General features: G+C 34.3%; 3 protein-coding genes across 11 annotated transcripts; 1 reads left to right on the top strand and 2 right to left on the bottom strand.

Moving 5' to 3' along the window:
• Positions 1-921: 921 nt before the first annotated feature.
• Positions 922-4,828, bottom strand: LOC111308599 (etoposide-induced protein). 5 transcript variants are annotated; one of them, XM_022907055.2, is made up of 12 exons: positions 4,598-4,821; positions 4,385-4,450; positions 4,081-4,231; positions 3,245-3,297; positions 2,766-2,900; positions 2,651-2,675; positions 2,333-2,418; positions 2,164-2,246; positions 1,882-1,958; positions 1,695-1,784; positions 1,328-1,429; positions 922-1,128 (listed from the first exon to the last, which is right to left on the bottom strand). In XM_022907055.2, exons 1-12 carry the CDS (start codon positions 4,717-4,719, stop codon positions 988-990), a joined length of 1,131 nt encoding a protein of 376 aa, XP_022762790.2. In that variant the 5' UTR covers positions 4,720-4,821; the 3' UTR covers positions 922-987. The 5 variants fall into 5 exon arrangements, with proteins under 5 accessions (XP_022762790.2, XP_022762788.2, XP_089600503.1 ...); XM_022907053.2 differs by having other exon boundaries at positions 2,612-2,675; positions 4,598-4,817; XM_089744377.1 differs by having other exon boundaries at positions 1,669-1,784; positions 4,598-4,812.
• Positions 4,798-6,264, top strand: LOC111308600 (Cox19 family protein (CHCH motif)). 3 transcript variants are annotated; one of them, XM_022907057.2, is made up of 3 exons: positions 4,798-4,933; positions 5,052-5,166; positions 5,644-5,987. In XM_022907057.2, exons 2-3 carry the CDS (start codon positions 5,081-5,083, stop codon positions 5,747-5,749), a joined length of 192 nt encoding a protein of 63 aa, XP_022762792.2. In that variant the 5' UTR covers positions 4,798-4,933; positions 5,052-5,080; the 3' UTR covers positions 5,750-5,987. The 3 variants fall into 3 exon arrangements, with proteins under 3 accessions (XP_022762792.2, XP_022762794.2, XP_089600521.1); XM_022907059.2 differs by lacking the exon at positions 4,798-4,933 and adding an exon at positions 6,023-6,264 and having other exon boundaries at positions 4,942-5,166; positions 5,644-5,751; XM_089744395.1 differs by lacking the exon at positions 4,798-4,933 and having other exon boundaries at positions 4,947-5,166; positions 5,644-6,264.
• Positions 6,265-6,476: 212 nt separating this feature from the next.
• Positions 6,477-11,014, bottom strand: LOC111308598 (putative magnesium transporter NIPA4). 3 transcript variants are annotated; one of them, XM_022907051.2, is made up of 9 exons: positions 10,114-11,014; positions 9,454-9,510; positions 8,999-9,089; positions 8,766-8,926; positions 8,530-8,657; positions 8,292-8,429; positions 7,729-7,821; positions 7,146-7,251; positions 6,477-6,964 (listed from the first exon to the last, which is right to left on the bottom strand). In XM_022907051.2, exons 1-9 carry the CDS (start codon positions 10,262-10,264, stop codon positions 6,855-6,857), a joined length of 1,035 nt encoding a protein of 344 aa, XP_022762786.2. In that variant the 5' UTR covers positions 10,265-11,014; the 3' UTR covers positions 6,477-6,854. The 3 variants fall into 3 exon arrangements, with proteins under 3 accessions (XP_022762786.2, XP_022762785.2, XP_022762787.2); XM_022907050.2 differs by having other exon boundaries at positions 8,766-9,089; positions 10,114-10,677; XM_022907052.2 differs by lacking the exon at positions 8,292-8,429 and having other exon boundaries at positions 8,766-9,089; positions 10,114-10,406.
• Positions 11,015-11,289: the final 275 nt, after the last annotated feature.

Below are 11,289 nucleotides of genomic sequence, written 5' to 3'. Positions count from 1 at the left end.
ATTATTGGCACTTAAATTTTTCCATACATTTTTTTTTTTGTGTTTATAAATTTTTTTTTTTAATTCAGAGTTTAACATGTAATTATTTTTAATAATTGATATGTAATAATTTTAAATTTTAAATCTTAACATTAAAATTTTTTTATCTCCAAATGCATCTTTTATTTAAAAAAAAAACCTTTTTAAATCTAATAATCCCATAAATAAGTCATAGAATTTAAGGTCAAAATTAACTAAAAGTCACATATATAAGATTTCAAGTCAATCCAGTCCATTAATGCGCTAATCTCGCTGTACAGCGGACAAACTTCGACTTTTATAAACTTTTATTAAAAAAAAAAAAAAAGAGTACCACTAACAATATACTAAGAATATTCCCCACTCTTTTTACTTTACTTAAAAAAAAAAAAAAAAACAGAAAAGAAAATTTGGGCATTGGTCAGTGTTCCACTATGCCGTAAATTTCGCAACATATTTTGCCTAATATTTTCAAATTTTAATGTTGTAAGCTTAAGTTAAGATTACCTTTTTCAGTAAGGACATGGCAAAGAAAAATGGATGGCCGGTCAGGAGTTTTTTTCAATTTTTTGCATTAAATTTTGGTCTTCAGTATTACACGTGTCCCAATCATTAGCTCAGTAAGTGAGGTTTCCGTTCCAAAAAAGACAAAAGCGATAGGAAATACATTATTATCTTTAAACAAATTTATATATAATATTTATTAAAATTTAAATCATATCATTTTTTTTCATATTAATCATATATTTTATTTAAAATTATCAGATTAAAAAAAAAAAAAAACGAAAATATTTGCCTAGTTTAAGAACAAATTTCTTCATAGTCGATTTATGAAAATAAAGCCTCAACAAAAACAAAATATATCTCCAACATGAAAATTTTCAAATATTGCTATAAAAGACATAAAATTAAGAGTTACTATAAATTTTATTAGTATGATTCAAATTATTGTACACATTTCTGATAATCTTAGAAAGGGGCAGTAACCAGTATATTAAACATTTCTACACTTCTATTATACAGAAGTAAAAAAAAAAAAAAAAGAAATGCTGAGAGCCATGGCAGTGTTGTGCAAATTTTAGGACAACTGCCATTCAAATATTTTACAACCTGTTTCATCAGATGACAAACAAAATTATGAGAGAAACTAAGTTGGAAGCATGATTAGGTGATGAAACTTTTAGAATATAATAATAGAAATGAAAGAAACATATGCTCCAATGAAAGGTTTAGTACATGCAAGAACATGATAAAAAGAGATAATAGGTCCAAGAACTTTTTTCTGTCTAGCTTGTAGAAATGGACTTACTGTCAACAAGTTGGGAGAGCATAAGCCAGAAATTGTTATAGTGTCTTGTTGTCTTGAACTTGTTCTTGAGATTCCAATGAGAAGAGGGACAAGACCCGCATCCTAGAGAAACACAGGTCACGACAAGTAGAGATTAAGCCTCCCAGGATTGCATCAAAATTTTAAACAAAATGAAAGTCCTCCTATTTAAACTGTCATGGTACTTTACATTGCAAGTAATATCCTATATCTAACATGTTTACGAGAAAGTGGAAATCAAATGCATTTCACTCGCAAATGAATTCTATGGTACAATGAAGTGTTTGAGTAAAAAATAAAGCTAATTAAAGCCGGTTGCTCACAGTAAAGTATCGACTACATAAAATACCGGAAGCTTCCCTAAGCCTGCACAACTCCATCTTCTTCTTTGAGTTGAAATAACTTGCTCTGCATCTGTGCCTGTTGCAGTAAGAACAAACTGAAAGACAGGCATGTTAAGACCATCAAGTATTCAGGAAAGAAAATTTTGAATTTTTATAATCACCAAAAGAACAAAAAAAGGGGTCAAGACATACCAGAGGAAAGAGTATGGCCATCACACCATAGCTCACGAGAGGTGAGAAAAAGAAAATTGCCAGAACACAAGGGCTTCCTGAAAAGCCAATTAAAACATCAGTGATTTCGTACATGATATAGCTGCCCGTTCAACAAGAGTTCCCTAATTGCTTTTTTCAACTTGTAAAGTATAATGTTTTTTAGGTTCTTTTTACTTCCATAACAGCTAACTGCCAAGAGGTGAAATAAAAAAAAAATTCACATTTTACAAGTGACAATCATCTAAAGTGAAAAGTAATTACCAAAACCAGCAAAGAAAGCCCAATTAGTTTCAAAGAAGTCCAGCCTTTTGTCCAGACCCAATTCGGAGAAGTTCCATTTGTACCTAAGAAGTTCAAAAGTTACTTAGCCATTATTTAGCTTATACCAAGTGCAAAAAGTTAGACAGCAAATCCTTGTTTTACCACATACTCGAAACAGTAGTACGCATACATCCAAGAAAGAAGTAGGAAATTGAGTGCCTTTCCAACATAGGGTATAAATCCTGTGGCATAAACCTACACATAAATTGTAAAGGATATACGTATGTTATCCAAAATGCATAGACAACTTCATAAAGGGGAAAAAGGTAAAAGAAATTAAAAACATAATAGTTGATAATAAATGCTTCTATAAATAGAAAGTAAGATTATCACTACCTATTTAACAAGTAAAAAACAAAAAAAATACAATATAGACAAAGAATTTTACCTCTAAGAAAAAGAAATTCAAAAGAAGCACTGAATATACCTGCTCCCCTATTCCAATCATGATCCTGCAGGAAAACATAGAATGAAACCGGGCTTAGACATCTATATGAGGTTTAATAGTTTGATTAAGAAGAATGCCCACAGTCGATTAGTACCCTCCAAGGCCAGCAGGCCTTGCCGCATGCACTTTGCTGTGTGAGGTCAATGCATCATTTTGTTTTGAGGATTCCACCACAGAAGGCCCAGATCTCCCCATTGCAGCAAAACCATGCTTAGCAATGTCATTGTACCTGAACCAAGACATTATTTAGTTCAACTGAAATATATCAAAACAGAAATAAATATTTGAAAGAAAAGATTTCAAACAACACAAATGAATAACAGAAACACATAACAAATGGGAAACTTCAACATTCACTTTAAATTCCTTCTGATAATATAAACAATTACAGGTTAAGAAGGTCCACTTGGATCTGACAGTTCATCATGGGACAGAAAAAGGTCTTCAGTTGCATGATGAACTTCTAAAGGAGAGGATGTTTAGCCAAAGTACGTTTAACCAATATCTATAGTAATCAGGTTAATATGACACAATGAAGAAACAAATAAAAGCAGGATGGGATGAGAATAGTACCAGAGATTGCTCAGAATAAAGCTGAAGACGTACAAGGGATAGAACCAAAATACCTGCAGATGATAATTAAACAGGTGAAGATATTTGGTTTGAGGAAAGCTAACTTGTCATAGAAAGACCAAAACCACAGGAGAGAAGAAACATGGTTTCATTTCTAAAACCCTTTCAACATATAATATGTTTTGTGCATGAAGCTGCAAGAAAAGCTATTGTCTCAGCAATGACTTGGACAAAAGCTAAAGTCTACTAAAAAGGCCCAAGATTAACAGCAGCTGCCATAGCACATACAAAAAGGGCAACAATGTCAATGGTATGGTTGTGATAAAGTCCTGTTATTTGTAGGAATTGGCTAGTGCTGATTATGTTGGTTGTAGCAATGAAGCACAGAGCACGCTGTTCCGGAACCAAGTTTAATGGTGGGGATAAAATATAGCAATGGCAATCATGAAGGTGGTCATGGCGAAAGTAGCAATGACACTAGTTTGGTTGCAGGGTATGATCATGATTAATGGAATATCATAATGAGGAAGGACTGAATGATTAAAATGACACGGTAAATTGCAATGGTAGGGGGATTTGCAGGAGCAGTGTGGAGACTAAGTTGGATTTTCCTCTAACACAAATCAACGCAATTCCATTAAAGCAAACATTAGCATCTTAACTTCGTTTGAATGCTAAAAGACTATAAAGGAACTCTCTTTTACAAATAGCAAAATGAAAAATAAAATTAACATTGGAAGGGACCAGCCCAAAAAGAAAACTACATATAGATTCAATAACTAATTGAATGCCATCAAATTGGAATGGTTTAGATTATATCGACGGTAACCACTTACATAAAATAGTTGTATTAGAAAACCACGTAAGAAGGAGTAAAATTTTAAGACACCATGGAATTCAGACATTTCTTCACAACCGATCTGCGAGAACTCGTCAGGCAATATCCATTGTAGTATTGGGATAACAACCGAGTTTAGGACAAACAAACTGAAAAAGAAAAAAAAAGTTTAAAATAATTCGAAAAAAAAGTTCAAAATAATCCAAAAAACAAGCAAAATTACAAATAACCAAGCACCAACCAGCAATCACACACAAAGAAAAGGCAACTCGGCGAAAGCTTTAAACTAATAAAGGAATTACCTTCCTAAGAAAATGAAGCCATTTAAAAGAAAACACTGTCCGGTTCTAATCAAAAGCTGTCTCGACCTGCCAAAAAAAAACCCATTTAAATAAAATAAAAAATATAAGTTTTTGTCAAGAACCCAGTTTTTGGTCATCGGCAAAAGTAAAATAAAGGTGATTAATTGGCTGAAAACAAAGCGTGAAAGCAACGCAATTGAGGAGAGAAGAAACCTGTGGCAGAGAACGATAACTCTATGAAGGCAACAGGCTTCTCTAAAACCATCCGCCCATAAAAGCGATGCTTGCTTTAATTTCGTTCTGGTAATTTCAATTAAGAGTTTAATGTTTTCCATCTGATAATCGGAGAGAGATAGAAGAGCGCTTTCAAAGGCTTCCCACTCAGAGTTTTGACAGACAGGACTTTCCTTTTTAGGCTTTAAGAGCTTTGATCAATAAATAAGCAAACGTAAAGTGAAGGGCCAAAGTCTTGAATCCAATTGGGCCATGTATGGGCTTACCCAGGCAGCTTTGGAATTGGGTTTAATTTGAAGAGTTGAACTTGAAGAGGTATGAAACCGGGTTTAGCTGCCACTTCTCTACAAGATTCTTCTTCAGCATAATCGAAGTAAGAGCAACATATTTTTTTTCAAAATTTCAAAGCCGAGATTTTTTGTGTTTTTTTTAGGGGAGAAATCAACCAAGAGAAACAGAGAGATGGCGCAGCCAAGCAAAGAGCCTTGCAAGAAAGAGGCTTGCGATATCCAAGCTTGTCTTTCCAAGAACAATTTCCTTCCTCAAAGGTAAAGATGGGTACTTTTTGTTTTGCATCCTCTGATTTTCCGGAGTGATTTAGAAAATGATTAGTTTTGGGTATGTTTGGGTTTGCACCATCTCACTCTTTTTTACTGCTAATTTAGAACTTGATCAAGGAACCTTGATTTGTTTGTTGATTAATTCTAATTAAAGGGGTGGATCCTCTCACAGACTACGGATTAGAACAAAAATAAATTATGTAAAACAGATATGTCCTGATATATGTTTCCATCTGTTTAGCTTGTCATCTACTACAACATTAGTGCTGGCTTACCAATGAACTGATAAGGAATGAACATCTGTATCGTGTCTGTATTAGATTTTTGAAATGGTTTCTGGAGCAGAGGATGATTTTCTCGTGTTTCCACTTGGATCAGATGTGTGATTGGATGGATCAGAGTGTGTTATGTTGTGGCGATCCATGATTTCTCAGTTTTGATAAATGTTTTGAAATGATCATGTAGGTGCCGAAAAGTCATTGAGCTGCTGCAATCTTGCTGCGAGAAATGCAATTATAACTCCACCCATTGTGCTTCCGTGTCTGCTCTGCTAAAGCAAATGGCCAAGTGAATGTGAGAGGGACCATGATTTCCATGCTCATTCATTCATTCAGACTGAATGCCATTCAATTTGTCTGTTTATTCACTTTGGTTTCTACAACTTCCGTAAAACAATTGTCTTAGTTCTTGATGTTTTTAGGTTGTTTCCGGAAGCAGATAATGCACTAGACGCAGAAATTGGTGTATAACACACCATTTGATAGTATATTTTGATGTTTCAAGAAGTATTACCATATGCATTACCTTTAGTTGACTTTGCTCCTGCTTGTGAATTCCTGGCCAGCCTTTCTCGTTCCTTTGGATATTGGGGTCGACTATACCATGGATTATGAGTGTTTGAGCGGCAAGCTGAGCAGCATCCAACGCTGTATTAGCTATGAGCTTTATATTGAAGCTGTGGCTTTCATCTTACGATCGCATCTGAAATTCAAGCGGTAGCTTTTCGCATACAAATGATCTGTACTAACTTTTTTCTTCTGGCAAATGGAGGTTAATAGAATAATTACTTCTCACATTCTTGGCAAATGTAAGATTCTATCTCAAAATTTTATTTTATTTTTTTGTTACTAACATAAAATACCTTTGTCAACTAAGTTATGATAAACCAATGCTCCACCCCTTCTTATACTTTTCCTTTTTGAGAGGTCAATAAACTGAGAGAGAGAGAGACAAGAGAGAGACAGAGACAGAGACAGAGACAGAGAGGATTTCAGCAGTCAGCTGCCATTTCAAACAAATGAAAAATGCAATAGGCATAGATGTATTTGATTCCTTTCTGAGTTTCGCCAGTTCGCATGGTGAGAATCCACCCAATTGTTGGCAGAACAAAGCAAAAGATAACACTATGTATAACCACCGTGCTCAAGATCACATTGACCATATTTCCTGTATGAAATGGGGATGGTGTATACAAGGCAAAAGCTGAAATCTATAGTCTCACCTTTGTGCCAAAGGGAAAAGAAGCCAGCCAAATCAAATCTCACCTCCTCCAACTGCCTCCAAAAAATGAATAAGATTGAATAAGTTGGTCACAAAATACAAGTTGACATCCACGAGGATTCTCCCCAGAAGCTATTGAGCTTTGTAGGAATGGCAGCTATGAACTCAAATTTCAATTAAGGTATTCTCAATGAATCTTGCCGCTTAAGAGGGAAGCTTTCACCAAAGCCATCCTCTTCTTCATGCTTTAATGATCGCATAGACAAAGATGTTGTCAAACTTGGACCTGATTAAACATAATTCATCAAATGTTTCAAATGCCAAAAATAAAATGATATATATTTTCTTAGGTACATAAAAGCTTCAACAAAGTAATGCAGCAACATGCTTCCTGTGCTAACAGGAGGTAATTGGTCATTATGAATGATTGAGAGTAAATTCACAATGCAAGGTTCATAAGAACATACCATCAACCATATCCTTGGTTTTATGAAGAAGAAAAGTTCCTGAAAGGATAGTCACAAATCCACACATTTCTGTTATGATCTGTGTTGGATTCTGCCTGTCCCAATCCTGATAACAGAAATTTAAATTTCAATATGGTAATTTCAAGGTCAATCCAAATAATAAAATACTAACTAGTAAGCCGTTATAGAGTAATTTAAGTCAAATTTTTAATTTTAAAATAGAGAAAAAGATGAGCAAGCAGCACAAAGGGTTCAGTAGCAAGCTACAAGTTTAATTTCATATTGCAACAGTCACAACCAGGGTCACCATATGAAATTGAACAAAGGAATCGAAACTTGGAAATGTTAGTTACAACATCTTGAATGACAAAAACAATCTGCACTTCTACTCATAGAATTCCCTTTCACTTTGAAAAGCATACACAGTACATATAGGATCAAGCAACTCATTGCACTGTGTAGACAAATCAATTGGGATGAGGCTTGCATGGAAGACAGAATAGAGCATAAAGTAAGATCTGTTGAACATTATAATTTTGATAAACTTTTAAACTAACTGATACCATAAATGACTTGAAATTACCTTAAACATGATTACACTAGCCAAAATGGTCAATGATGTGAACATAACATAGTATATGGGAGAAACAACAGCTGTGTTGAAAGTATCAAGTGCCTGCAATTATGAAGACAAAAACAAGAAGCAGAGGGTGAAACAGACGTCTTAATTCAGCAAACATGGGCAACACAAAATGAAGGTAAAGGAACATTGATTCTCAGAGTAAGAAATGCATAAATGGATAAATTTCAACTATTTTAACCTAATGATTGAGACAAAATGAACAGGTATATCCACAAGCATAGAATTTATACCATGTATAAAGGTAGTAATCAAGTCAAATTTCAAAATCACGTTTGTTAACTTAGCGGTCTTCAAAAAATGAAAAATTCCAAGATACCCTTCCTATAAATTGTTCAAAATTTAGATGAAACAGACTTTGAAGTAAAATGATAAAATTTCATTGTTTTTTCTCTTCACATGCCCCACATTTCTGTCTGATTTCCTTTCTTTGATGAGTTACTTGAAAGACAATGAGAAAAAGAGAGGAACCAAAGCAAAAAAAAGGGACAAGGAGTATCCATTACCTTGTTTAAATAATTCATTTGAGTAAGCACACAAGTAACCACAACTAAAGTAAATGCCCATGTTTGTGGATATACAAGCTGATTCATTCCAGAAAAGGTTAACTTCAAGGCTATACCAAGTGCTTTAACACTCATGACCTGTCAAAGAACACTCTTAGAAATAACAATCCTTAAAGAAGGCAATACAATTGGAATGCAAACAAAATTAAGTTACCAACAGGCTGATACTGATGCATACCGATATGGAACCCACAAGAGAGCATACTCCAATGTAAACCATAATGTGCGTCTGTCCATATAGTGGAACAAAGTGGAATAGAAGTATAAAAACAGCTGTTAATACCAAAGCTGTGTAAAAGAGGAACCCTGCAAGAGGATCAAAGAGGAATTAAGATCATTTTCTTTCTTTGCAGTTCAAAAATTTGGAGCCTCAAGCAATGTTCAGAGATAAAAGCATTATTAACAAAATGCCACCTGGCTCTGTAGCAAGATCCCAAACTTCTGTTACAGATTCAATCTGACGTTCTGGGGGAGCATGCAAAACAATTGTTGTAGAGCCCACGACACACAAAACACAACCAAGAATCCCAAAAGTATGTAACCTTTCCCGTAAAATGATATGGGCAAGTGCCGCACTGCAAGAGAAGTGATAATTAGCAATCAACAATAAAATGCCAAACCTGAATCTCAGTGAAATATTTCCATGCCTGATAATGATGCTGAGGGCACCAAGTGGAGTAACCAGTATAGCTGGTGCAAATGCATAGGCTGCAAAATTAGCAATTTCCCCCACAACCACTGTTGAAAAGCCAATTACCAATTAGAGTTAACTACTTTTTCTTGTAGAAGCATGAACCATACGAAACTCAAACAACTCACTGCATTTAAAAAGACTGCCCAGTTTGATTAGCCCCTAAACACTAAGATGTAAGTATAGAATGAAACTAAGAAGATTATCTTTCCATAGATGCAAAATAAAACATTGACAAGATCATCCCATTTTTAAAAGATGCAACATAGCTTTTAGAACATTGTCTTTTAGGGATAATATTTAGGTAGGAAGAAAAATGAGAAAAGGCAAATAAAGAAGGAGATTCCCAATAGGAATGAAAAATCCATAAGATATTGAGTTAATGATCGATGAGGAATCCATAAAACTTACTTGTTATCATGCCTGCCCACCAAAGTGGCTCAAGCAAGTAAGAATACCCTCCAACTCCTGCATAAAATCCAATAAAATCAATGTCTCCGGCACCGTGTAATGCATAAGTGCAATAGAAGACTCCTCATAAAGAACGAAAAGTGAACAAGCACTAAATCAAAGCAAATGCATCCCAAGAGTTCTTTAGACAATTAAGAAGATACAAAAAGAAATGTGCTTTGTAAGGCAACACAACAATTTGAGCAATAGTCACAGTCATGTCATCAACAGAAACAAAATTTATTCAATTGCAACAAAATATACATGCAAAACCAACAAGTATATGGAATTTGAAGGATCTAATCATATCATTTTCTCCAGTTGCATCCTATAAAGAGATATTGTACCTTAATTTTACAGATTAAGGATAATAGCGCCATATTTCTTAAACGGTTTATAATCAATAAATTAAAAGACGTATCAATCAAATATGCCAAGCAAACCAAGTGCAAAGGATTCATAAAGTATTATTCTTCACATGATCCCACTACAAACACTGTGAACTATTTTAAACCTAGTTGCTATTTTCCACTACAGGAAAAAATAAAACAAAAATCCCAAATCCAATTATCAAAAAAAAGAAAGAAAATAAAAAATTATAAATTTGATAAATTGTTGTACCTGCCCTGATACCAGAGGCACCGGCTTTCTTCAAACCTTTTTTCTTAACAATGAAACTTGCCCCAATAAATAAACTGGAAGAAAGCGCTAAAACCAAACCCTTAACATTATCTGAGGACATGCCCTCGCTCCACCTTCGCACAGCCGCCATTCGTTAACCCTGAAGTTCAAATTTTTTTCAAAAGCCTAATTCTCACAGGATGCCTCTATTCTATTGTCACCACAACCCAGCACTATCCTCGATTTGTTCTGAACTCGGACTGAGTCTAAAAAACGAGTTCATGGATCTCGAAATAAATCGCAATTTTACCAAATCTTGAAGTCGGTTTAAACCGGAGCCGAGTCACAAAAACACGAGTTAACGGATCTTGGCTCCCCAAAACAAGATTTAGACAAATAGCAGTAAGTCTTGAGAGAGAGAGAGAAGTCGAAAGGAAATACGAAGAATATTTACAATGTAAGTGAGGAAGAATCTTGACTGGATTGACGCGGACTGAGCTTGGGGGGAAACAGTGGATCTCAACTCAGAAGAGAGGAAAAAAAAAAGGAAAGGGATGGAGAAACGAAGAGAGTGTTTGGTTATCGGCGCTTAAAAAAGAGAGTGGGGGAATGAGGTAGAGTTTGCTGAGTTGGTGAGCAGACAACAGCTGTGATTGTTGAGAACAAGCTGTTTCTTGGAATGGAAGACAGAGAAAAGAGCGCGTGGGCATCGCGTGGGGTTGATTTGCTTACTAGTAGAAAGACTCGCCTCCGACTCTGGTTTGATTAATGAGTGTTACGCTTTATCCTTTTGTTTCTTCTAACTTCACTCAATACCTCCAGCCCCTTTTTATTTCTTCCAATTTGTTTCCCCCAAAATCCTTTTTATCCACCTTAATTATTTCTTTCTTTTTTCTTTTCTAATCGTACCATCACAAATTTTATTTCTATTATAAGACAAAAAAAAAGTTTGATTTTGTCTGCGAATGTTTTTTATAAATATTTTTTATTTAAAAAAAATATTTTTTTAAATAAAAAATATGAACCAATCACCAAATTAAGTTTTATATACCTTAAAAAGATTTTACAAATTCAAATAAATATTTAAAATTTAATTTATACTTAAATAAATTATTAACATAAATTAATATTTTATTTGAAATAATAATATATTTTGATATAAATCAAAAAATAAAA

The sequence above is a fragment of the Durio zibethinus genome, chromosome 2, assembly GCF_047325235.1.
Source record: "Durio zibethinus cultivar Kanyao isolate XHJ-2024 chromosome 2, ASM4732523v1, whole genome shotgun sequence".
NCBI classification, from domain to species: domain Eukaryota; kingdom Viridiplantae; phylum Streptophyta; class Magnoliopsida; order Malvales; family Malvaceae; genus Durio; species Durio zibethinus.
The sequence above is the reverse complement of the archived record's forward strand: the minus strand, read 5'-3'. Positions and strand labels throughout refer to the sequence as shown.

What these genes read in the sequence shown, in the direction of transcription:
- LOC111308599 (XM_022907053.2), bottom strand. Translation starts at nt 4,719, where the DNA reads ATGGAAAACATTAAACTCTTAATTGAAATTACCAGAACGAAATTAAAG. An exon ending in TTCTAATACAACTATTTTAT is followed by an intron (nt 3,298 to 4,080) that starts GTAAGTGGTTAC and finishes TATCATCTGCAG; the next exon opens with GTATTTTGGTTCTATCCCTT. An exon ending in GCTCTCCCAACTTGTTGACA is followed by an intron (nt 1,129 to 1,327) that starts GTAAGTCCATTT and finishes CTGATGAAACAG; the next exon opens with GTTGTAAAATATTTGAATGG.
- LOC111308600 (XM_022907059.2), top strand. Translation starts at nt 5,081, where the DNA reads ATGGCGCAGCCAAGCAAAGAGCCTTGCAAGAAAGAGGCTTGCGATATC. An exon ending in AACAATTTCCTTCCTCAAAG is followed by an intron (nt 5,167 to 5,643) that starts GTAAAGATGGGT and finishes ATGATCATGTAG; the next exon opens with GTGCCGAAAAGTCATTGAGC.
- LOC111308598 (XM_022907050.2), bottom strand. Translation starts at nt 10,264, where the DNA reads ATGGCGGCTGTGCGAAGGTGGAGCGAGGGCATGTCCTCAGATAATGTT. An exon ending in TGCCTCTGGTATCAGGGCAG is followed by an intron (nt 9,511 to 10,113) that starts GTACAACAATTT and finishes GATTTTATGCAG; the next exon opens with GAGTTGGAGGGTATTCTTAC. An exon ending in GGATCTTGCTACAGAGCCAG is followed by an intron (nt 8,658 to 8,765) that starts GTGGCATTTTGT and finishes ATCCTCTTGCAG; the next exon opens with GGTTCCTCTTTTACACAGCT.